This window comes from Schistocerca nitens, chromosome 8 (genome assembly GCF_023898315.1).
Source record: "Schistocerca nitens isolate TAMUIC-IGC-003100 chromosome 8, iqSchNite1.1, whole genome shotgun sequence".
Classification (NCBI taxonomy): Eukaryota; Metazoa; Arthropoda; class Insecta; order Orthoptera; family Acrididae; genus Schistocerca; species Schistocerca nitens.
Genome location: NC_064621.1, coordinates 540422979 through 540447755, shown reverse-complemented (window position 1 = coordinate 540447755; position 24777 = coordinate 540422979). Strand labels below are relative to the sequence as shown.

Sequence of the window (24777 nt, the reverse complement as noted above, 5' to 3'; positions counted from 1 at the left end):
TGAAATTACATGTGAAATCAAAAGAGATGTGAGGGGTAGTCAAAGTTTTGGTTATAACCTCAGAAAGTAAAGTTATTTAATTAATTTTTACTTTGTATGTATGTGTATACTTGCAGTCCTGGCACATATTGAAATCCCTGCACGACAGAGCCAGAGCTTGTCCACAGGAGTGAGAAACCAAAAGTTGAAGCCTACTGATAAAAGAGGGAATATCGTGTAGTAATTAATTTTTGCCAGCAGCAGAGATGTGGCAGCTATGTCAGGCCAACTACAGCTAAAAAAGTAATACAGACTTGGACTGGCCTGAAATATCTGCACCATTTCCAATGCTGACAAGAACCAGTTTCCAGACAGTACATCTCAGCAACTGGCTGTGCTATTTACTTGTGTCTCCTTTAGTGGCAGACTATGGTATTATTCTGCAGGAATTTCAGTGTGTAACAGGACTGCAGTTATATATAGAGTTCAGATTTTGCATATTTTGAATATCATTTTTTTTATTGTATCTAGTAGTTTTGTTCCCTGGCCCAATAACCTCACAGAATATTAGGCAACAAATTTCCAAAATGAGATAATACAGGACGAGCCATCAGAATAAAAGCCTTCCAGGTAAACGTGGGTAGTTTATAGAGGGACATAGTCTTGTTTTTCCACTGCGGCAGTCTCTCGGTTAAGGAGGCAAAAGACTTGTGATGGTTCATTGATGCAAGATGGATTATTGGTGTAAACACGTGCTTCGGTATTTGTTGCCCGCAGTTCATGCGTGTTCAGGTCGCTCACCTGATCTCTGCTGTGAGCCAACAATGCCCTACTAGTTACTGTTGGCATTTCGGAATATGAATAACTCTTGTGTGTGTTTCCGTGCTGTTCACATCGAATCTTTGCTACCTTCTTCAAATTACAAATATGCCCAGGCCAAAAACCAATAATTTAAGGAAATGGATCAAGAGCGATTGTGCTGTCACAATGGACTGAAAAATAATATTCTGCCAACTATGTGAAAAAGAGGTAAGTTTAATTTTGGTGGTGGTGGTGGTGGTGGTGGGGGGGGGGGGGGGGAGGGGGGAGGAAGGGGGACCCTTAGGAATTACCTTCGGCATTCTTGCAAATTTAAAAAAAAAAAAAAAATTGAATGCTGTGAGGGAATCGAAGTTTCAATTTTTAGAAACTTATCCGTAGTCTTAATTCACTTTTTTGAGTGACTATCTCGCAGGTACACACTGTTCTCTTTCATTTTTGTACAATTGCACATACTTATTGATATTTATTCCCTTCTCTGACGCTTTAGGTCAGGGTTGAGAAAAATTTCAACTGGATCAGCATAAAAAGACATCTCAGCACCAGAACAATGTAACCAAGACATGGTTAAAAACTTCACAGCAACCACTGATCTCCACATTTTCGAAGCATATGGACGACAAAAATCAGTTCAATGAAGATCTTTGCAAGACTTTAATGAAAGCAAACATCCCCTTGAATAAGCTGGAGAATGAAGGATTAAGGACCTTCTTGAAAAAATACACAGGAAAAGATATTCCTCACGAGGCAACACTCAGAACTATGTGGACCCATTGTATGAAAAGGTAAGGTCTTTCAGTACTTTTTATGAACGTATGTACATGAAAGTCAATGGATATAATTTGATACATACATGGGCCAAAATAATAGTCGTTTAATTTTAAAAAAAGCCTAGAAAAATAAATTTAAATTATGTTTGAATGTTTATTTTTCTAAAATGAACAATTACTTGAATGTAAAAAAACTAAATTTAAAGTGAGTGAGCTTTTTCAAGAAAGGAAAAGACAAATGAAGAAATAACTTGAGAAGGAGACAGTCTGTCTCAAAATGTTCACTGCAAAAAAGAAAGTAAATTTATTTTTAAAGAGTATAATTTTTTTGTGTGAACTAAATGACTATTGTTTTGGTCAATATATATACGTAATAAAATAGTCAAAATATAGGTAAGTGCTAAAACGGATATAGTTTGTTTTCGTATGTATCTCTCCTATGTAATGTCCACATGTTTATGTGTGTGTTTTTTTTTTTTTTTTTTTTTTTTTTTTAATTTAGTTTCTCTATAACAGACATTGGAGAATATTAGGAAAGACATTGGTGATTCTCCGGTCTGGCTATCCATTGACGAAACCACTGATTATTGTGGTTGATATATGGTGCAAGTCATAGTTGGAAAACTCTCTGCTGAAGAGGCTGGACGAGGACACCTCACACTGTGCAAAGAAGTGGAGTGAACGACACACGCCATGATTTCACACACTGTGCAGGAAGCATTGTGTAAGTTTCACCAATATTGAATAGTTTAAAATAAATTATACGTAATATAAGAGTGCAGTTTTTTACATCATATCCTGAGCCAATAATTAGTTTTTCACATCATGTCCTGAGCCAATAATAAAATAATAAAAAAATTTGTAAAATCCTTTGATTTTCTTTCAGGTGTACTATGGAGAAGTTAAGATCAGAAACGTAGGGACAACAAGGTTTTGGCCATTGTGACGGATAGTGCCGCATATATGCTGAAGGCCGCAGAGTATCTCCAGGTGTTTTACTCTAAAATTATTCTCCTCACGTGTCTGGCTCACGGCATCCATTGAGTCGCTGAAGAGGTCAGAGCCACATTGCCCGAGTTCAACAGCCTTATATCTTCAGCAAAGGTTTTCATCAAGGCACCAAGTCAAGTGAAAGCTTTCAAGACTGCTCACCCAGACTGTCCTCTGCCACCTGAACCAGTCTTGACCAGGTGGGGAACGTGGATTTCAGCTGCGGACTATTATGCAGACAACCACAGGAAAGTTGAAGAGGTATGAATGCGTATGTAATCAAAATATCCACGGGTGTACTGCCGGTCTACAGTGTCCAACGGGCACAATATTTCGGCGAACATACATGTCGCCATCATCAGGTGAACTGACGGACTGAGCTCCTGTGAACGTGCCGGCACGGAGATCCGTACACTATGGCTGCTCAGGGGGAACTGGGTTCGGTCGCGGCGGCGGCCGATTTAAATACCCTCCGCCCGCGGCGCGCTCACTCCGCCATCCGCGCCCCGCGCCACGGTCGCGCGGTGAAACACATTGCGACGGCGTCTGAGATGACGTCGGTGTGATGGCTCTGTCCGCCGTGGTCGTCACAACTATACATTTGCTCGATTTACTCTTGATTAACCCAATCGCTGGTTCCCAAGCCTTGCTAAGATTATAGCCACAGTCATGGTTTCTGAGGTCGTCATTGGTGCGAATTTCGATGGCCTCTCTAACAACGCTGTCCCAGTATCTCGACGTCTGTACCAGAATCCTCGTGCGTTCATACTCCATAGCGTGATTTTCCGACAAACAATGTTCAGCGACCGCCGACTTGCTCGGATACATCAGTCGAGTGTGCCTCTGGTGTTCACGGCATGGATCCTCGACGGTACGCATCGTCTGACCAATATACGACTTGCCACATTGACACGGAATCTGGTACACGCCGGCCTTCCTCAAACCGAGGTCATCTTTGGCACTCCCCACCAGTGCACGAGTTTTATTCGGAGGACAAAACACAGTTCCGACCCAGTGTTTCTTCAAAATGCGGGCGATTTTCCCCGAGAGTGCGCCTGTATATGGGATAAACGCAGTGCCTACCTCCTCCCTCATGATTTCATCCATCTCTACAGGTTGTGCTGTAGTGGGTGGGCGGAGAGCATGTTGAATCTGCCACTCTGAGTACCCATTTTTTCGAAATACAGTTCTCAGATGTTCCAATTCCTGGGGTAGACTCTCTGCGTAAGAGATAGGGCGCGCCCTATGTACTAGAGTTTTAAGCACCCCATTCCTCTGTGAAGGGTGGTGGCAGCTGTCTGCGTGCAAATACAGATCAGTGTGCGTTGTCTTCCGATACACCCCATGGCCTAGGGTGCCGTCAGGCCTTCTCTTGACCAAGACGTCAAGGAAAGGTAGTTTACCCTCCGTTTCAGTCTCCATAGTGAATTTGATGTTGGGGTGTATGGAGTTTAGATGTGTAAGGAAGTCAAGGAGTTTATCCATACCATGTGGCCAGATGACGAACGTGTCGTCCACATAACGGAAAAAGCAAGTAGGTTTCCATTCGGATGACGACAGGGCTTCCTCCTCGAAGTTCTCCATGTACAAATTCGCTACCACCAGTGAGAGTGGGCTACCCATGGCGACTCCCTCCGATTGTTCGTAGTATTCTCCATTAAAAAGAAAATACGTGGAAGTCAAGACATGCCTAAAAAGTTCAGTGGTCTTCTCGTCAAACTTCTGACTAATCAATTCTAGTGACTCTCGCAGGGGTACCCTCGTGAACAAGGAAATGACGTCAAAACTAACCGTGATATCTGACTCACCCAACGTGAAGCTATCAAGGCGTTCAACAAAATCCACGGAATTACGGATGTGATGAGGGCATTTACCCACATAAGGACTTAATATTCCCGTCAGGTATTTGGCCAACAAATATGTAGGTGCCCTGATGTTGCTGACAATGGGGCGTAATGGTACCCCCTCTTTGTGAACCTTCGGGAGTCTGTATAGTCTAGGCGGTACCGGACCTTGGGGTAACAATTTCTTAGCGTCACCCTCCGGTAAATCTGCGTCCTTGAGAAGCGACCTCGTCTTGTTGTCCACCTTCTTTGTAGGGTCAACGCTGATCTTCCGGTAGGAATAGTCATTTAGCAGGCTGTGCATCTTATCAGTGTAGTCCTTATGGGAGACAACAACTGTAGCATTGCCTTTGTCAGCCGGTAAGACAACAATTTCAGAGCGCTCCCTCAGATCACGAATGGCTGCCCTATCTTTACTAGTGATATTTGACTTCATCGGCTTGGATTTCGTCAACGCACGACAAGTTTCACGACGTATTTCCCCAGCTGATTCAGGCGGAAGTCGAGCTGCAACCTGTTCAACAGCACTAACAATTTCTGCGACCGGAGTGAACTTGGGGGTTGGGAGCGAAGTTGAGACCTTTCTGCAAAACCGAGACCGCATCATCACTTAACACCATGCCACTCAAATTGATGACAGTCTTGCCCGGAACCTGCAAGATGGTTTGTCAAGGAGACGTGAGAACATAGCTGTTTGACGTCCCGTTGCCTTCTTATGGGCGGAATCAGCTGCAACCCAGGTGAAACCATCAATCCAATCCCAGGAAAAAGAAGTGAAATTACTAGCCAGTTACAAATGTAGTTTGAGTAATTCCTGTGAGATAAACTCAAGGCTCCGGCGGGTGAATTGCACTCTCTCACGTACCAATGTGAGGCTGGCTCGTTTCTTGATTCTCTTAGCTGCTGCAGAATCGATGTGATGCATAACCTTAGCAAAATTTGGAACAACATTCTCGGAACGACACCTCTGTAGAAAGGCAAGAGTACTTAGCAAACGACATCTACGGTGGCGCAACTTTTCAAATTTCTTCATGCTGCGGTACATCTCCTCCCCGTAAAGGTGTATGATGTGATTCTTGAGTTTCTCCCGGCGTATTTGATAATCAAAATATCCACGGGTGTACTGCCGGTCTACAGTGTCCAACGGGCACAATATTTCGGTGAACATACATGTCGCCATCATCAGGTGAACTGACGGACTGAGCTCCTGTTTCACCGCGTGACCGTGGCGCGGACGGCGGAGTGAGCGCGCCACGGGCAGAGGGTATTTAAATCGGCCGCCGCCGCGACCGAACCCAGTTCCCCCTGAGCAGCCATAGTGAACGGATCTCCGTGCCGGCACGTTCACAGGAGCTCAGTCCGTCAGTTCACCTGATGATGGCGACATGTATGTTTGCCGAAATATTGTGCCCGTTGGACACTGTAGACCGGCAGTACACTCGTGGATATTTTGATAATCAAATACGCCGGGAGAAACTCAAGAATCACAATGCGTATGTAGTTCTGGATAAATTGAATAAGCAAAGAAAACGGACACAACATAGAATTCCGATATTAAGCTTATTTCTCTGTACAGCATTTTTTAGCTTTAAACCAATATTCACTAGATTACTACTTTCTTGTTCCAGGCCCTAAAGGGCTTTGAAGATAGTGAAAATTTAGCCATAACATAAGCCAAGGATGCCCTGAAAATTCCAGCATGTTATACAGCCTATCTCTCATCCGAGCGCACTTGGGTAGCCTTCCAGACCTAATTGAGAAACACGAGACTCATAACATGGAAGTTACTAAGGCAGTGGCTCTCTTCAGATGATAGATATGGGGAAACCAAGTAAGCCTGTTGTCACAAAGAAGACCCAAGAAATGGAACTGGGGGACCACAGTCAGTCAGCAAGCGGGTCCAGTCAAGCAAGCTCAGCAATGCCAGCAGCACAGATGACCCTATCAGTAAGATCACGGATGACTTCATCAATACAACCTGACAAAGAAGGTGGAAAAACAATCTAGGAGTTATATAGAGACCAATCAGTATGAATGGGAAGCCCGCTGGGGTAACCTGGTCATTGGGAGGTGGGAAGGGAATGAGAGAATCAACAGGAAATGGTCACTACCACACAGGTCATCTTGTGGAGACCAGTGTAAGGAAGGATGAATGGGAGGGGAAGGAAGTGAAAGATCAATGGCAGAGGAAGTGCAATATGCCACACTAAAATGAATAGGGGAAACATCATTAAGAATGCATTGGTATGGTGCACAAGCGGTCAATGACCCTGACAAGATGAGAAAGCACTGCCCCATAACGGCTGATGGGCGTTAAATGCCCTGGGAGGGGAGGGAGGGTGGCAGATACAGGTGGCCTGTCAGAAGGGAGACAGAGATTGCAAACCATGACTGCAGAATCCAAGTGGACATGAACAGCAACTGCTTCTAATGGGGTATGAAGTGGGATCCATGTACAAACAACATCTATAAGGACCAACGTGCAGACGCCACTGGAAGCCCACAAAGGGCTGGCCCAGTTCCAACAGAAAGCACAGAACCCACAAAGGGTCACCGAGTAAGCATCTTTAAAATGAGATTCCTGTAGAATGACAGAAATGACCTAGTAAAAGGCAATAAGGGACTGCAACTGTGGGAGGTGAAGATAGTAACCATTACAATTCCACTGATTAAGGACGGAGTAGGGAGGGGCACAGGGCCCCAAGCTGTGGCTGCATTACAACACTGGGATTATACTTATGACACCTAGCTACTGCCTCCCCATGTTATGCATAGGAGTGGTTGCATGTCGTTCTGGAGCATAATACCTTCCGGCAGCAGCCTTTTCGACGGCCATCTCTTAGATTGGTAATGGATCATAGAATGCAACTTTTATGACCCTGCAACCTTCCCTTCCGTGGCTACACCCTGGGAGAAGCTCTAGGTTGCCGGCTTTGGGTGAAACACTTTCCACACTATCTGGTTTGTACCAGGATGAATGAGAACACATTCAGCATCACAAAGATGTTTTTTTGTGGGAAATACTGAAGACAAGTTTGGCAAAGTGGAGTCTCTCAGTAAGAGAACAGTCAGGTTCCTTGATGATCATAGCTGCTTTTGCCACCCGATGTGCAGCTCTGTGCTTGTGATAGTCTTGGCGATATGGGTTGGAGGGAATCACACTTCCAGATCACCATCCACTATCAAAAAGGATGGCGTCGGCGTGGCATCCATAAATAAAAGGTTGCAAGGTGGGAGATGGCACCTCTGGGGGCTATGGGGGAGGGGGATCCCAGGAAGGAGCCCCGTCTCTGTGGGCACCAAAGACGGCTGCACTTCTTCAGCCGGGAGGGGGAGTCATACCTGTTGGGGAGGGCGAGGGAACAGCAGGGGAGGAGGGAGGAGAAAGGAAGAGGGAGGAGGGAAAAGGACGTAACAGAGGCAAAAGTGGAAGTCATGGACACACAGTGAAGTCAGTCGTATGTTTGACCAGCCTCAGTGTAAGATAACTGATCAAGAAACTTACACACCCAGACCTTATTTTCTTTATTATAAGCCAGGCAATCTGGTGAGCACAGAGTGTGACAGTCATGACAATTAACACATATGGGTGGCAGAACACAGGCTCCCTCACAGAATGGGTGTCCACAGTCACCACACAGACGGTCCTCGGTACATTGGGAAAACACGAGCACAAAACGCACACACTGAAAGCACCTCATGTGTGGCAGGTTGTACGGCTTCACATGACCCCAATAAATGACAAAGCTAAAGTATGAGCTCACTTTGATGTTGAAAGTTATAACACAGAGTAACGGTAATGCCCAGTACTAAAATCCACTGCAGTCTTCAGTGTAGAGGCCCTTGTGCGCCACACATAAACTAACCAAGGTCATTAGACCCCTGGGTGTCTAAACCCGGTGGAATTTTGCCTGTCTCATATACTATGCATATCAGACGGAAGAGTTTTGTCATGATTGGTTCTGCCAAGTATTTTAACAATTGTGAAGAAATGGTGTCTAATCCAGGCATCCTGTTTAGATTTAGGTCTTTCAGCACTTTGATAAATTATTTTCACAATATTGTATCCTTATTTCATCTTAACCCATTTTCTTCTCTCTTTCCATAATATTGCCATTACATCCTTTCCTGTACAGCTCAACTATATATTTTTTCCACCTCTAAGCTTTTTATTCCCTGTTTAGAACTCGCTTGCCTTTTAAGCTTTTTATGTTATTGAAGAGTGGAGTTCCACTTGCACACCAACTTCTCTTGATGCAACTTCAATAAAACAGATTTATCACAAAGGTAACATATCTGATGTTAATAAAACACACAATTCAAATGAAAAAAAAAAAAAAAAAAAACATCGAAATGTTCCGATACTGGATTTAGTATTCACAACAAAAGTAATCACATATGCCCCATCAATATTGGCCAATTAATGTACAGAATTATTCATTCATCAGCCAGAAAAACTGTTTAAACAATGGCAGGCAGCAACACTTTGAATACTACAATGATGGAAAAACCAGAATGCTGTGAAAGCTGTTGTCTTGGTTTGTTATCAACAGAACATTATCTGCAGTCTCCACTCTCTTGCATCCTCCTACAGCTAACATTAAGTACGAAACAACAATACACACAACAGCACTGTAGCAGCTATTGTTGAATGCTGTGCTTGATTCTGTTGCGCAGTGTTCATTTTGCGCATGACAAAATGTGTTTTCTGGTACAACAAAGGCAATACATATGACCACTTGAACTTTACTGGCAATTCATTTAACAGGATAATTGTTCCTAGAAGTAAACCCAATTAGACTTGATCTGGATGAACTAGTGTTAACATGGGTGGGCTGTTCCACTAACCCCTCTCACACCACCATCATCATGCGAGTGGCCTACACAGTGAAGCCACAGGGGCTTCACCTACTGAAGACTACCAGAAGATCTCATCTGCCTGCTGGGCTGACAGGTGGCAGCACGAACGTCACCAAAGGTCCCTGGCCCGGTGAACCTGCTCGATTCTGTGGGTGGCCACAAATAGATCCAGCTGTATCCTGGCGTTACAAGTGTATTTAGGCTGGCGCCAATCTGTGCCGGGTCAGTTCATTCCTATGAGTCCTCTGGGCCATGTGCTGACCACATTAGTGGTCCATCACTCAGAGTTTTCCTTAAGGAAATCATCAGAATCTCCAACACCACACTACTGCCAGTCACCACTGCAAAATGGACCCGTCAGTGACTACCTCAGGCATTGCCAGGAAGGGGCCTCTACACTGAAGACTGCAGTGGATTTTAGTACTGGGCATTACCGTTACTCTGTGTTATAACTTTCAACACCAAAGTGAGCTCATACTTTAGCTTTGTCATTTATTGGGGTCATCTGGCCAATTATGAACTTCTGTTAATCAAGTACTAACCAAAACTTTACTATGAACAGTCCTAATAAAACTTCACTCATGAAGCAGCTTTTTGTTTTTGCGTTCATTAAGTAACATGTTCTGCATTGTTTACCTGGGCTGTGTTCTCATTCTGCCTCTGCTAGCATATCAGAGAATGTCACTGCCTGATCTGTGAGAATCAGTCAATACTTCTGAGGATTATATCGTCACTGTACATGTCGAGAGCCTTGGTTCTATAGGGAATGGAATGGTGTCGAATTCTTTGTCAGTCATTGTATATTACTTGTAAGCTTTGTATTGGAATTGTGTATTTAGAGCTTTGTTAATGAGTTATAGTACCAACAGTTCCTGGCTACATATACGTTTCTGGCTTTGAAATTGTTAGTTTGGCATGTTGTTAATGGTTGGAGAGTTAATTTTTGCTTTATATTTGTTGTGACAAAGAAATTAACTATCATGTCATTGCACACACAATGGGTGATTTGGTGACAAAGATACATGTCCTCCAGTTGTCTGGTCTGGTGGTTGAATATGGCCAGTGTTATGTATGGTTTTATGACTTGTTTACTCTAGAAGTATGGTACATGTGTTTTATATGGAAATCGACATTTATGTAATTTTTTTGAGTTTGCATGTTCTATGTGTTAGCTATAGCTAATAATGATTAATTAAGATTGGAGGGTATCAAACAGATTGTTCTAGCTAATTCAGTAACATTAGATTTTTTATAATAGTTATACCAGCAAGGCTTTTTCTATCTTTTTCTTCTGTTGTTGGCTTTGTCCTAGATGTATTCAATACCAGAGCAAAAGTTTTGGATGTCGACTTCGTTCTAATTACACAGGTCAAATGAAATTTCCAACACCAATTTTGTGGATTTGATGTTATTTTGGCTTACTTCACTTTTGTATAACTTTTTGTTTGGGTAAGTACTTGGTGCTTCAAGAACCGGAACAGATTTTAATTGTTTATTATAAACAAACTATAAAAGATAAACACACGTTGAACATGTCACTGGATAGAGGAAGGTTCAAAGTTTTGAGACAGGGGTGCTGTTGTTTGTTTGTAGCAATATGGCAACTACACCACAAGAGAAAACATCCTGTGTATGTTGGAATTTGCGTGAAGTGAAACCACTGCTGAAATGCAACGTTTACTCTGCCGTCGACTCAGCAAGAAGCCACCTCTGCACAATCATAGTTACAATGGTATACAAAATTCTTGGAAGTTGGTTGCATATGCAAAGGGAAGACCACTGGTCAGTCAGCATGGCTGATGAAAATGTCGAGTATATCCAAGATGCGTTCCCATGGAGCCCTCTGAAGTCCACAAGACAGGCAGTCTAGTAACTTTCACTTCCTCGGTTGGTTGGTTTGTTTAAAAGAGGGCAGAAGGGACCAAATTACGAATTCATCAGTATCTTGTTTCGAAGGAAACAATGCCACGAGGGTGAGAATAAGACAATGAGACTTACAGCACAAAACAGAATGAAAGGAAAAACCACAACAACGACTGGAGGGCAACAAACACTTAAACGGACAAAAGCAGAAAAGAAAACCACAAAGATGCAAGAAACAGGTAGAAGATGTTAAAACAAGATAGCAGGTTACCATGGCTGACTGACCATGAGGATAAAAAGGAAAAGCCAGCCACTCTGAAACACACTAAAACTTCCACCCTGAAAGCACTAGGGTGGAGGACACACAGGGACAAAGGACATGTGCTAAAACTTACAGAAAATGTTAAAACTCAACCTCACAAATAAAACCACAGAGCCGCTGCGAGAGGTGCGCACGGAGGTCTTCCACACATTCGTAGTTTTCTTAATGGCACACAGCTTGTTGTGCATACTGAGGTTATGCCATTTTGTCTCCCAAAGCAGCAAAACCTTGCGGCGTAATTCTGAATGCAGGTCAGTTTCAGAGAAGCCAATCTCCATAACCGGTTTTCACGTAGCCTGTTTGACCAGCCTGTCGGAAAGTTCGTTGCCTGGGATTCCCACGTGACCTGGGATCCAGACAAACACCACTGAATGACTGGACCGTCCCACAGAATAGATGGAGTCCTGGATGGTCGAAATCAAAGGATGACGGGGGTAGCACTGGTGAATAGCTTGTAGGCTGCTCAAGGAGTCACTACACAGGAGAAATGACTCACCTGGGCATGAGCGGATGTGCTCAAGAGCACGAGATATGGCCACCAGCTCTGCAGTGAAAACACTGCAGCCATCTGCTAAGGAGTGCTGTTCTAGGTGTCCTCCACGAACATAGGCAAAGCCAATGAGACCATCAGCCATCTAGCCGTCGGTGTAAACCACTTCACGGCCCAAGTACATGTCGAGAATCAAGAGGAAGTCACAGCAGAGAGTCACAGGGTTAAAAGAGTCCTTAGGGCTATGTGAAAGGTCCAGGCAAAGCTGTGACCTAGGTGTATACAATGGAGGTGTTCGTGAATGAACCTCAAGTATAGGTGGTAAAGGCAAGGACTCCAGTTCGGAGAAAAGGGATCACACATGAACTGCAATTGTAAGCCCTGACCTGGGCTGCCAATGAGGGAGATGAACTGCCATGGGCGGGAAAAGGAGACGGTAATTTGGATGCGCAGGAGAATTACAAACGTGTCCAATGTAACTGGAGAACAACTGCGCACACTTAACCTGAATCTTAGAAGAAAGATTAAGGAAAGGCAAACCTACATTTCTAGCATTTGTAGACTTAGAGAAAGTTTTTGACACTGTAGATTGGAATACTCTCTTTCAAATTCTGAAGGTGGCAGGGGTAAAATACAGGGAGCGAAAGGCTATTTACAATTTGTACAGAAACCAGATGGCAGTTATAAGAGTCGAGGGGTATGAAAGGGAAGCAGTGGTTGGGAAGGGAGTGAGAGCCTTGTAACCTATCCCCGATGTTATTCAATCTGTATATTGAACAAACAATAAAGGAAACAAAAGAAAAGTTCAGAGTAGGTATTAAAATCCATGGAGAAGAAATAAAAACTTTGAGGTTCGCCGATGACATTGTAATTCTGTCAGAGACAGCAAAGGACTTGGAAGAGCAGCTGAACGGAATGGACAATGTCTTGAAAGGAGGGTATAAGATGAACATCAACAAAAGCAAAATGAGGATAATGGAATGTAGTCGAATTAAGTTGGGTGATGCTGAGGGAATTAGATTAGGAAATGAGACACTTAAAGTAGCAAAGGAGTTTTGCTATTTGGGGAGCAAAATAGCCGATGATGGTCGAAGTAGAGAGGATATAAAATGTAGACTGGCAATGGCAATTAAAGCGTTTCTGAAGAAGAAAAATTTGTTAACATCGAGTATGGATTTAAATGTTAGGAAGTAGTTTCTGAAAGTATTTGTATGGAGTGTAGTCATGTATGGAAATGAAACGTGAACAATAAATAGTTTAGACAAGAAGAGAATAGAAGCTTTCGAAATGTGGTGCTACAGAAGAATGCTGAAGATTAGATGGGTAGATCACATAACTAATGAGGAGGTACTGAATAGTATTGGGGAGAAGAGGAGCTTGTGGCACAACTTGACTAGAAGAAGGGATCGGTTGGTAGGACATGTTCTGAGACATCGAGAGATCACCAATTTAGTATTAGAGGGCAGCGTGGAGGGTAAAAATCGTAGAGGGAGACCAAGAGATGAATACACTAAGCAGATTCAGAAGGATGTAAGCTGCAGTAGATACTAGGAGATGATGAAACTCGCACAGGATGGAGTAGCATGGAGAGCTGCATCAAACCAGTCTCAGGACTGAAGACCACAACAACAACAAACCTGCAATGGACTCCAGCCTCCACCAGGACAATGGTCACCGGACTCGTCCTAAATGCTCCTGTCGCTAGGCAAACGCCACAGTGGTGCACTGGGTTGAAAAACACAATGCTGAGGGTGCTGCCGATCCATAAACCACACTACCATAGTCAAGGCAGGATTGAACAAGGGCTCTGTATAGCTGCAGCAGCAGCATAGAGCGATCTGCACCCCAGTTGGTGTTGCTCAGGCAGCGGAGGGCATTGAGGTGCTGCCAGCACTTCCGCTTAAGCTGATGGAGGTGAGGAAGCCAAGTCAATTCGGCATACAAAACCAGTGCTAAGAATCGATGTATCTCCACTACGGTGAGTGGATCATCATTAAGGTCAAGTTTTGGTTCCAGATGAATGGTACGACACCAACAGAAGTGCATAACACACGACTTTGCGGCCAAAAACTGGAACCTGTGGGCTAGAACCCATGACTGTGCCTTGTGGATGGCTCCCTGTAAGCGGCGCTCAGCAACACCAGTACTGGTGGAGCTGTACGAAACGCAGAAGTTGTCTGCATACACAGAAAGTGAGACTGTCGGCCTTACAGCTGCTGCTAGACCATTAATAGCAACTAAAACTAGAGATACACTCAATACCGAGCCCGAAGCAACAGGAAATTCTGGATAAAAATCGGGAGCGGTCCTTGGAGACCCCGGTGCCAGTAGGCCACGTGACTCCAGGACCCAACCCAACCACCGACAGACTGTACATTTCAGCAGCTTACAAAGAACGTTGGTGGGTCTGATGGGCCAATAGCTATCCACATTAAATGGATTTTTACCGGGTTTAAGCACCGGAATGATGGTGCTCTCCAGCCAATACAATGGAAACACCACCATCACACCAGATCTAGTTGAAGATGACGATGAGATGTCGCTTGTAGTAAGATGCTCAGGAGCTGTGTCGGAGAATGTGCAAGGGCACTTAGCAGCTCCCACTCTGTAAACGGGGCGTCATAGGGTTCACTGTGGCGTGTAGCGAATGAGAGGACTTTCCTTTCCATCCGCCATTTGATAGTGTGAAATGCTGGGATGTAGTTCTCCGACGCAGAGGCCCGAACATAGTGTTCAGCAATCGCGTTTGTGTTGGTAAATAACACGCCATCGATGTTAATGTCAGGGACACCTGTTGGGGTCTGGATCCCAAGAAGACGTCTGATCTTCGTCCAGACTCGGGAAGGTGATGTATGGCACCCAATGGTGGAGACGTACCTCTCCCAACACTCATGGTACCACCTTTTGATAAGCTGGAGAACATGGGCACAGAGCCACTTAAAGGCTATGAAGTGCTCAAGGGAAGGGTGCCACTTATGCCACTGTAGAGCTCGCCGACACTTCTTAATTGCCTCAGCGACTTCCAGCGACCACCAAGGGATCACCTTTCCCCGGTGACACCCTAAATAGCGAGGGATCGTGTTTTCCGCTGCAGTAACAACTGTTGTAGTCACCTGCTCAACCGTCACATCGATGTTACTGTGTGGGGGAGAGTCAATGGTGACTGCAGAGGTGAAAGTTTCCCAGTCTGCCTTGTTTCAAGCCAATCTGGATAGGTGTCCATGGGCCTGATGCCAGGGCAGTGAAAGGAAGATGGGGAAGTAGTCACTACCACACAGGTCATCATGTGCTCTTCAGTGGATAGATGGAAGAAGTCCTGGGCTGCAAATGGATAAATCAATGGCCAAGTAACTACCACGAGCCACACAGAAATGTGTGGCGGCCCGAGTATTTAAGAGGCAGAGGTCGAACTGAGACAGTAAAGTTTCAACAGCTCTGCCTCGGCCAGTAAGTACGGTGCCACCCCACAAGGGGTTATGGGCATTAAAATCTCCCATAAGTAGGAAAGGTTTAGGGAGATGATCAATCAGTGCAGCTAATACATTCAGGGTTACTGCACCATCTGGAGGAAGATACACATTGCAGACAGTTATTTCCTTCGTCGTCCTTATTCTGACATCCACAGCTTCATGGCAGCCCCACCACAATGGACTGGCTACCGTGCTGGATACCAGATGCAAAGAAGTCCATGGTCATCGTAGGTGCAAAAAGTGACACTGCATAGTGCATGGTGGAAAAAGCACCCAGGAAGATGTCCTTGCCCAAGAGATGGAGAATGAGTTGGACTGCAGTGCGATGACAAGAAAGTGGGCTAAAGATCTCAAGGCACAATGGACACAATGCACCATGTAAGGCGCCCTTCCCAATTGGCTCACTCTTCGGGAAAATTTTGAAAAATGGAGGTCAAACCCTACAGGGGACCATCACATAAAGGCCAAAATGTGAGAGACTCCTTTTAGTCACCTCTTACGACAGGCAGGAATACCTCGGGCCTATTCTAATCTCCGGACCTGCAGGGGGGCCACTTCCTCGAAACAATGGTCTGTTGTGTTCTGAAATGACATGTGCATACAAAGCCTTATAAGCTGCAGGTACTGCAGCGTTTGCTTTCCAGTGATTGTAACAGAAGGTACGGATTTTGAATTTCATTTCTCCAGGCATGGCAAATAAAATGGACTCACTGAAACTGAGTGTATTTTGTGCCGTTTCTGTTCAAAGTTCACGGATCTTTCTTTTTTTGTTAAGGGAACTACGACAGGAATCTTATACCTGGACATGCTGCAAAACTGATTGTTTCCTCAACATTAAGAGGTATTCAATGACTTCATTTTTACACATGACAGCACCTCACCTCACTTTCAGCTTGAGGTGCAGTGTTATCGTAACTCCACCATTCCACAACATTGTATTGGAAGAAGTGGACAACACCATCTCGTTCACTGCCTTTGGCATCCCACACCAGACCTCACGCCTTGCAATTTTTTTTTTTTTTTTTTTTTGTGTGGGTACGTAAGTGATAAAGAGTCTTTGACCCACCTATGGCAGCTACCCTTCAACACCTGAGAAGTTGAATTGTTGAGGCTGTCGATTCAGTAAACAGGGACCCATTGATTCATTAGTGGAATGAAATGTAGTACCGTTTCAATATTTCTCTAGCAACATATGGTGCTAATGTCAAATGTATGGCACAGTGTCTGTACAAACATAAAAGTTTGAACATTCCTTTATCCAGTGCCAGGAGCAATGTGTTTCTATATTTCATAATTTACCTGTAATACACAACTGAAATCCAACTGTTTTACATTAGAAATGCCATTTTTTTTTAATTCGTCCCTGGCCACAACCCCAAAAATCCTGCAGTTGTTCCATTACTTTCACGTTGTTCCTGGAATTATTTTTGTGTAATGGGACTGTATTCCTCTATGCATCCAATGGGAAGATCAGTTTTCTTTACTACTTTGTTGGCATAACGATGTGACAAATGTCTAATCTACAGCTATTGTTTAGTAGATGTTTTGGCCAAATGCTGCTCTGTAATGCATATCCTGGTCTAATTTATGTTGGAAAGTAATAGTTTCATAGTGAGTTGTGCAGACCAACAAATGTGATGACAGGGAACGAAATTTGGCTTTAGTTACTGTAAAGTTGAACTGGCAATTTCCAATGTGGTGATCTCAGGTTACATATATGTCCACTCCGCACAGTAATTTCACCTGTACATGAAAGCCAATAAAATGGCCCACCTTTGTAAATGTACAACACACTAAACCATTGTAACAAATCATTTGGTGATCATTTTGAAATTACATCTCAGTTTCTTGAAGTATTTATATAAATATGACAATATGATGATACACAACCACGCACAGTTCTACATCTACACGGACAGTCTGCGAATCACATTTAAGCGCCTGGCAGAAGGTTCATCAAACCACCTTCACATTTCTCTATTATTCCAATCTCGTATAGCGCACGGAAAGAACGGACACCTATATCTTCCCGTACCAGCTTTGAGTTCCCCTATTTTATCGTGGTGATTGTTTCCCCCTATGTAGGTCGCTGTCAACAAAATATTTTCGCATTTGGAGGAGAAAGTTGGTGAATGGAATTTCGTGAGAAGATTCCATCTCAACGAAAAATGCCTTACTTTTAATGATGTCCAGCCCAAATCCTGTATCATTTCTGTGACACTCTCTCCCATGTTCTGCGGTAATACAAAACGTGCTGCCTTTCTTTGAACTTTTTCTATGTACTCCATCAGTCCTATAAGGAAAGGATCGCACACTGCGCAGCACTATTCTAAAAAGAGGACGGACAAGCGAAGTGTAGGCAGTCTCCTTAGTAGATCTGTTACATTTTCTAAGTGTCCTGCCAATAAAACGCAGTCTTTGGTTAGCCTTCCCCACAACATTTTCTATGTGTTCCTTCCAATTTAAGTTGTTCGTAATTGTAATACCTAGGTATTTAGTTGAATTTACGGCTTTTAGATTAAGACAGATTTATCGTGTAACCAAAATTTAACGAGTTCCTTTTAGTACTCATGTGGATGACCTCACACTTTTCGTTATTTAGGGTCAACTGCCACTTTTCGCACCATTCAGATATCTTTTCTGAATCATTTTGCAGTTTGTTTTCGTCTTAGGATGACTTTATTAGTTGATAAATGACAGCACTATCTGCAAACAACCGAAGATGGCTACTTAGATTGTCTCCCAAATCGTTCATGTAGATAAGGAACAGCAAAGGACCTATAACACTACGTTGGGGAAAGCCAGAAGTCACTTCTGTCTTACTCGATGACTTTCCGTCAATTACTACCTCTCTGACAGGAAATCACAAATTCAGTCACATAACTGAGGCGATATTCCATAAGCACGCAATTTCTCTACAGGCCGCTTGTATGGTACAGTGTCAAAAGCCTTCCGAAAATCCAGAAATACGGAATCGATCTGAAATCCCTTGTCTATACCACTCAACACTTCATGTGAATAAAGAGCTAGTTGTGTTTCACAGGAACGATGTTTTCTAAACCCATGCTGACTGTGTGTCAATAAACCATTTTCTTTGAGGTAATTCTTAATGTTCGAACACAATATATGTTCCAAAATCCTGCTGCATATCGACGTTAATGATATGGGCCTGTAATTTAGTGGATTACTCCTACTACCTTACTTGAATATTGGTGTGACATAAGCAACTTTCCAGTCTTTGGGTATGGACCTTTCGTCGAGCGAACGGTTGTCTATGATTGTTACACATGGAGCTAATGCATCAGCATACTCCAAAAGGGACCTAATTAGTATACAGTATGGACCAGAAAACTTGCTTTTATTAAGTGATTTACGTTGCTTCACTACTCCGAGGATATTTACTTCTACGTTACTCATGTTGGCAGCTGTTCTCGATTTGAATTCTGAAATATTTACTTCGTCGTCTTTCGTGAAGGCATTTCGGAAGGCTGTGTTTAGTAACTCTGCTTTGGCAGCACTGTCTTTGATAGTATCTCCATTGCCATCACGCAGAGAAGGCATTGATTGCTTCTTGCCGCTAACATACTTCACATACGATCAGAATCTCTTTGGACTTTCTGCCAGGTTTCGAGACAGAGTTTCGCTGTTACAAAACTGTTATAAGAATCTCACATGAAGTCCGCACTAAATTTCAAGCTTCTGTAAAAGATTGCCAATCTTTGGGATTTTGCGTCTGTTTATATGTGGCATGTTTGTTTCATTGTTTCTGCAACAGTGTTCTAACCAGTTTTGTGTACCAAGGATGATCCTCCGTCGTTTGTTAATTTATTTGGTATAGATCTAACCTTACGACTTATCTTAGAAGAAAGATTAAGAAAAGGCAAACCTACGTTTCTAGCATTTGTAGACTTAGAGAAAGCTTTTGACAACGTTAACTGGAACACTCTCTTTCAAATTCTGAAGGTGGCGGGGGTAAAATACAGGGAGCGAAAGGCTATTTACAATTTGTACAGAAACCAGATGGCAGTTATAAGAGTCGAGGGGCATGAAAGGGAAGCAGTGGTTGGGAAAGGAGTGAGACAGGGTTGTAGCCTCTCCCCGATGTTATTCAATCTGTATATTGAGCAAGCAGTAAAGGAAACAAAAGAAAAATTCGGAGTAAGTATTAAAATTCATGGAGAAGAAGTAAAAACTTTGAGGTTCGCTGATGACATTGTAATTCTGTCAGAGACAGCAAAGGACTTGGAAGAGCAGTTGAACGGAATGGACAGTGTCTTAATAGGAGGATATAAGATGAACATCAACAAAAGCAAAACGAGGATAATGGAATGTAGTCAAATTAAATCGGGTGTTGCTGAGGGAATTAGATTAGGAAATGAGATACTTAAAGTAGTTAAGGAGTTTTGCTATTTGGGGAGCAAAATAACTGATGATGGTCGAAGTAGAGAGGATATAAAATGTAGACTGGCAATGGCAAGGAAATCGTTTCTGAAGAAGAGAAATTTGTTAACATCGAGTATAGATTTAAGTGTCAGGAAGTCGTTTCTGAAAGTATTTGTATGGAGTGTAGCCATGTATGGAAGTGAAACATGGACGATAACGAGTTTGGACAAGAAGAGAATAGAAGCTTTCGAAATGTGGTGCTACAGAAGAATGCTGAAGATAAGGTGGGTAGATCACGTAACTAATGAGGAGGTATTGAATAGGATTGGGGAGAAGAGAAGTTTGTGGCACAACTTGACTAGAAGAAGGGATCGGTTGGTAGGACATGTTTTGAGGCATCAAGGGATCACAAATTTAGCATTGGAGGGCAGCGTGGAGGGTAAAAATCGTAGAGGGAGACCAAGAGATCAATACACTAAGCAGATTCAGAAGGATGTAGGGTGCAGTAGGTACTGGGAGATGATGAAGCTTGCACAGGATAGAGTAGCATGGAGAGCTGCATCAAACCAGTCTCAGGACTGAAGACCACAACAACAACAACAACAACAACAGATCTCTCAATTGGTGCCGATACTATTTTTTTGAATTCAAGCCACATCTGGTCTGCACTTATATTATTCATTTGGAATGAGTGGAGATTGTCTCTCAGGAAGTCGTCAAGTGAATTTTTATCTGCTTTTTTGAATAGGTATATTTTTCGCCTATTTTTCGAGGATTTGGGGATTACAATATACAATCTTGCTACGACAACCCTGTGTTCACTAATCGCTGAATCTGTTTTGATGCTAGTTATTAACTCAGGATTATTTGTTGCTAAGAGGTCAAGTGTGTTACTATTCGTGAGGGGTTCATGAAGTAACTGCTCGAAATAATTTTCAGAGAATGCGTTTAGTTGGTTTAAATCAACTACAACACCACAGGTTGTTTTTAATTATTCCCAGCTCCACATAGCCTAAAGTCCACACTGACAAGGAGAGAGCCCCAGTGGTGGGACCAACTTTTGGAAACCACCTATGTGGTGATGTGTGTTAAGATTATCACATCCAGCAGGCATTCACCATGGTGGGCCCTCGTTAGAAAGTAATCGACGGGGGAAGAAAATTTGTAATTTCATGTGACGTTCAATACTATAAAAAAGAAGAATTATGGACAGTGGTCGCATGGTGTAAGGCCTTCACATGCTGAAGGTCACTGGTTCGAATCTCCTCACGTGCCTTAAATCTGTTCTATTTTTAAATATTTATCAAAATAACTGATCATTATTTATATTCAATTAATTGGTTTAAATGTATTTTTTATTTCTGTTTCTTTGTCATACCATAATTTATCAATTTTTTCATCTGTTCTCATTTTTTCTGTGTGTCAATCTTTTTCCAACTTGAAACTTTTGTGAACGTGAATTTAATTATATTTATCTATTATAATATTTAAATCTCTGGAAATGACAATCTACTGGTTAAAAACAAAACATGAAAATATCTATTTACATTGGCTGTGCAACAGTGTCAAAACATTTTTCATTACAAGGGTTTTTTATGGTAATTACTGCACAAACATTTAAAACATAGCCTTAATTCCTAATGCACTTTGGACAAAAGTGAAGATTTAAACAAAAGAAGGAATTATAGATAAAACCAAATTCAACAAAAATGAGGAACAGAAATAATGATTGCAATAACATGGACAAAAAAGTTGGACAATTAAAGAAATTAAATCAAAAGTAATTAAAATCACATTAACAAAGATTTCGAGTGCAAAATGAATGATAGGGAGGAAAAACAGCAAACGAAGAAGCTGATATGATGATTAAAATGATGTGACATAGGAATAGAAATAAGAAATTACATTTAATCCAATTAACTGAATTAAAATAATGAGCAAATTAACTACAATAAAAAAATTAAAATACGTGACGAGATTCGAACCCATGAGCTTCTGCATTTCATTACATCATCAACTCCATAATTTTCTTCAACAATAACTCACAAATGAGTGCCTACCAGGGTGAATGGCTGCAGGTGTGTTAGCTGGAACATTAACCTATACCACAATATAGACTGTTTAAAGAAGTCTATCAAACTGCTGGGGACCTCTCCTTGTGAGTATGACAATAGCATCACTCTGCACTCAGTACTTATCCTCAGTACCAAACTACAGTAACTCAAGAAACAGAAGTTATCTGTTAGATATTTCAGCATTTTTCTCACACCTGCTTGCCATTTCATCCTCCTAAAAACTGTTCCACATCTAATCTGCAATTCATATGGGACAGTATTGTGTCCTACCACATAAGTTTCTTTAGGATTCTTACCATTTCAGTCACTGATGAGAGAAAAGAATGGTTGCTTATACCCCTTGTGTGGGGGCAGTTAATAATCTAATTTTACATTCACTGTCTCTAGTAGGCCGCATATGCGGGAGACAGTGATATTTAATGATAGTGATGAGCACAGCAGAACATCTAACTACAGACTATGAGGCTGTTTACGCTATTATAGGTTAAATCAGTTAGGTAAATGGTAAACACATGAGTTTCTTTCATTCAAAAAGGTACACAATAATACTGTGTGTGTGGTTATACAGAGCATATGTAATCCCATACAGAAAATGTAGGCTACATTCTTCAAAATCAATCATAATTTGTTGATTCAAACAGTATCATCTGTTCCTCTCAACCTAGTTCCGAAATAATAGTTTCAGGTTCCTGATACGGCTTAAGAAAGAAAAATGAAATGTAGCCTATGCCAATTCCCGGAAATACGGAAGCGTCCGATCCCGCCCGTCTGCTTTGACCCATGACGTCACAAATATGGAGGAAACAAAAACACACACACACTTTCCACAAAAAGCCTAATGACACTAACGGGACAAGCGCGGGAAATGGGGTGTTTTGGGTGGGGGGGGGCAAACTAAATATAAACAAATTTAGACGCCTTGCGTAGCTACAACGTGTAAGTGAAGACAGCCATGCATGAATACCCACCCACCCACTTCCCAGGGGTCGTAACCCCTGCAACCCATAGAAGATAAAGATGCTTCAGTAGCTGATTAATGTTTTTTGTCTTTTTAAAAAAACTCTCAGGGGATAGAACGAACATATCAGAAAGATAAATATAATAAACTAAAACAGAAATTGGAGGAAACAGATAATTAAAATAAGTAATAAGTGTTTTTAAATTTAAAAAAATCTCACGAGATAGAACGAACAGATCAGAAAAGTAAATAAAATAAGATAAAACAGAACTGGAGACAGCCACACTCAAACCAAACTCCGCGCCGTCATGACGTCATACACGACAACACCCTTACGTCACGGGTCAAAGCCGACGCGTGGGATCGGACGCTTCTGTCGACCCCAATTCCCATTGCTTCATGAATGTCTCAGCATATATTTGTTATGCAAAGATAAATTCAGGCCTTGTTCACAACTATTCAGTAACAAATTTCGTCAATATCTTTACATAGGAAACATAGAAACGATTTAGATGCTAAAATGAAAATTTATATTGTGCCATCTTCCTTACCTGTACAGTGTGCTGAATCATTCGTCTCCAATTTATTGAGAATGGTAAATACTTTAGTTGGGGTTATTGCACCCATGCACGAGTCATTCTTTGTCACATCATCTCCCTTCACTGAATCCTTTTCATTATTTTTGGTCGTCATGGTTTGCTGTGTCCTTGCAACTTTTGTAGGCTGTGCATCACAAAGTCGTGCTTCCTGAGAGAACAACTGAATGGCCTGTACAGCTGCCTGGTTTGGTGTCAACGACTTAACCTGTTCACCACGAAATTAACACGTTAGTTACGTAAATAAACCAGAATAAATTCAATGTAACATATAACCAATAGGAAATCACACAATGTTTACATACTTTCCCACTCGACGCACAAAATTCATTATCACAGTTGGTGTTACCACAGCCATCGGTTAACTGGTAAAAATAACGCTCTATCAATTTCTTGGCAGCTGCTCGCTTCATTGTGTCTGTTGAATGCGACGTTGATGTTAACTCTGAAGACGATGCAGCTGAAGAACTACACGCATCACAATACGCAGTCAGCAGATTAAGAATCGTAGTAAAATACGCATTTCAAAGATATCCGTATATTTATGTTTCCACGACGTTAGCTACACACCACTCAACGTACCTTGAGGCCTCGCCGTCCTCCCTTTCGTGTTCCTTGTTTTGTGAGCTCATAGAATGTTGTTGACTGCGCAGCACAGAATTTATAAAATCGTAAGCAAAATTTCTGTATTACTTAAAATACAAAGGTATCTATGCAGAACTGTACACGAACATTTAATCATGGGCATCAAAACAAATAATTTAAAGACAGGTCTGCAAATATAATTGATCGATAAGTTTGGCTGGGACGATAGGAACTGCAAAGATGCTACACCTGGAAACACGGATAACATCTCTGCATTCGGCTGTTTGAAGCACAACACTATACTTGCCGCGAAGGTACGGTACACACACTTCCCTATCCGACGTGTCACTCCCCGTTTCCAACGAATTTCTCCTTGTGTTTACAGGAAGAATGAACCGATCATGAAAACATGTCCATTTTGTATGCTTTTGTTTTTTGTTTCAAAACAAAATATGTAATGAATGGGAAGCAGGTGGCTTTTGTTTTATTTGATGGTGGTATACCTGCTACAGGTGTATTTATTGAAAGTAAAAGAATCACAGTCACAAAAACGGAAAAGCAATGGTAGCAGGGAAATCAAGTACGTATGAACGCATTCAATAGCTGCAGCTCAGACAGAAAACCATATGAAAATGAACTATCCGCACAATACGGAATTGCGATTCCAATTCTGTCAAGAGACCGAGGAGGGGCGTGTATATCCAGTACAGCGCTGTGTTAAAATCGATCTAGAGCTGTCGACTGATATGTTCGATATTAGTTGTACGGATTCC

The 24777-nt window shown here is 42.3% G+C and overlaps 1 protein-coding gene across 2 annotated transcripts in view; it reads right to left on the bottom strand.

The window, feature by feature from the left end:
* LOC126198485 (ubiquitin-protein ligase E3A) overlaps nt 1-24244 on the bottom strand; it is a 133917-nt gene extending 109673 nt beyond the window's left edge. Inside the window, exons 1-3 of one of the 2 annotated variants that reach the window (XM_049934854.1) lie at nt 24002-24244; nt 23725-23887; nt 23375-23627 (exon numbers count right to left, since the gene is read on the bottom strand). In XM_049934854.1, the coding sequence (XP_049790811.1) occupies nt 23375-23627; nt 23725-23887; nt 24002-24051 (466 nt within the window). In that variant the 5' untranslated portion in view covers nt 24052-24244. The remainder of the gene's footprint in view (nt 1-23374; nt 23628-23724; nt 23888-24001) is intronic. The other variant, XM_049934855.1, reaches the window with a different exon arrangement.
* Between the last annotated feature and the right edge of the window lie 533 nt (nt 24245-24777).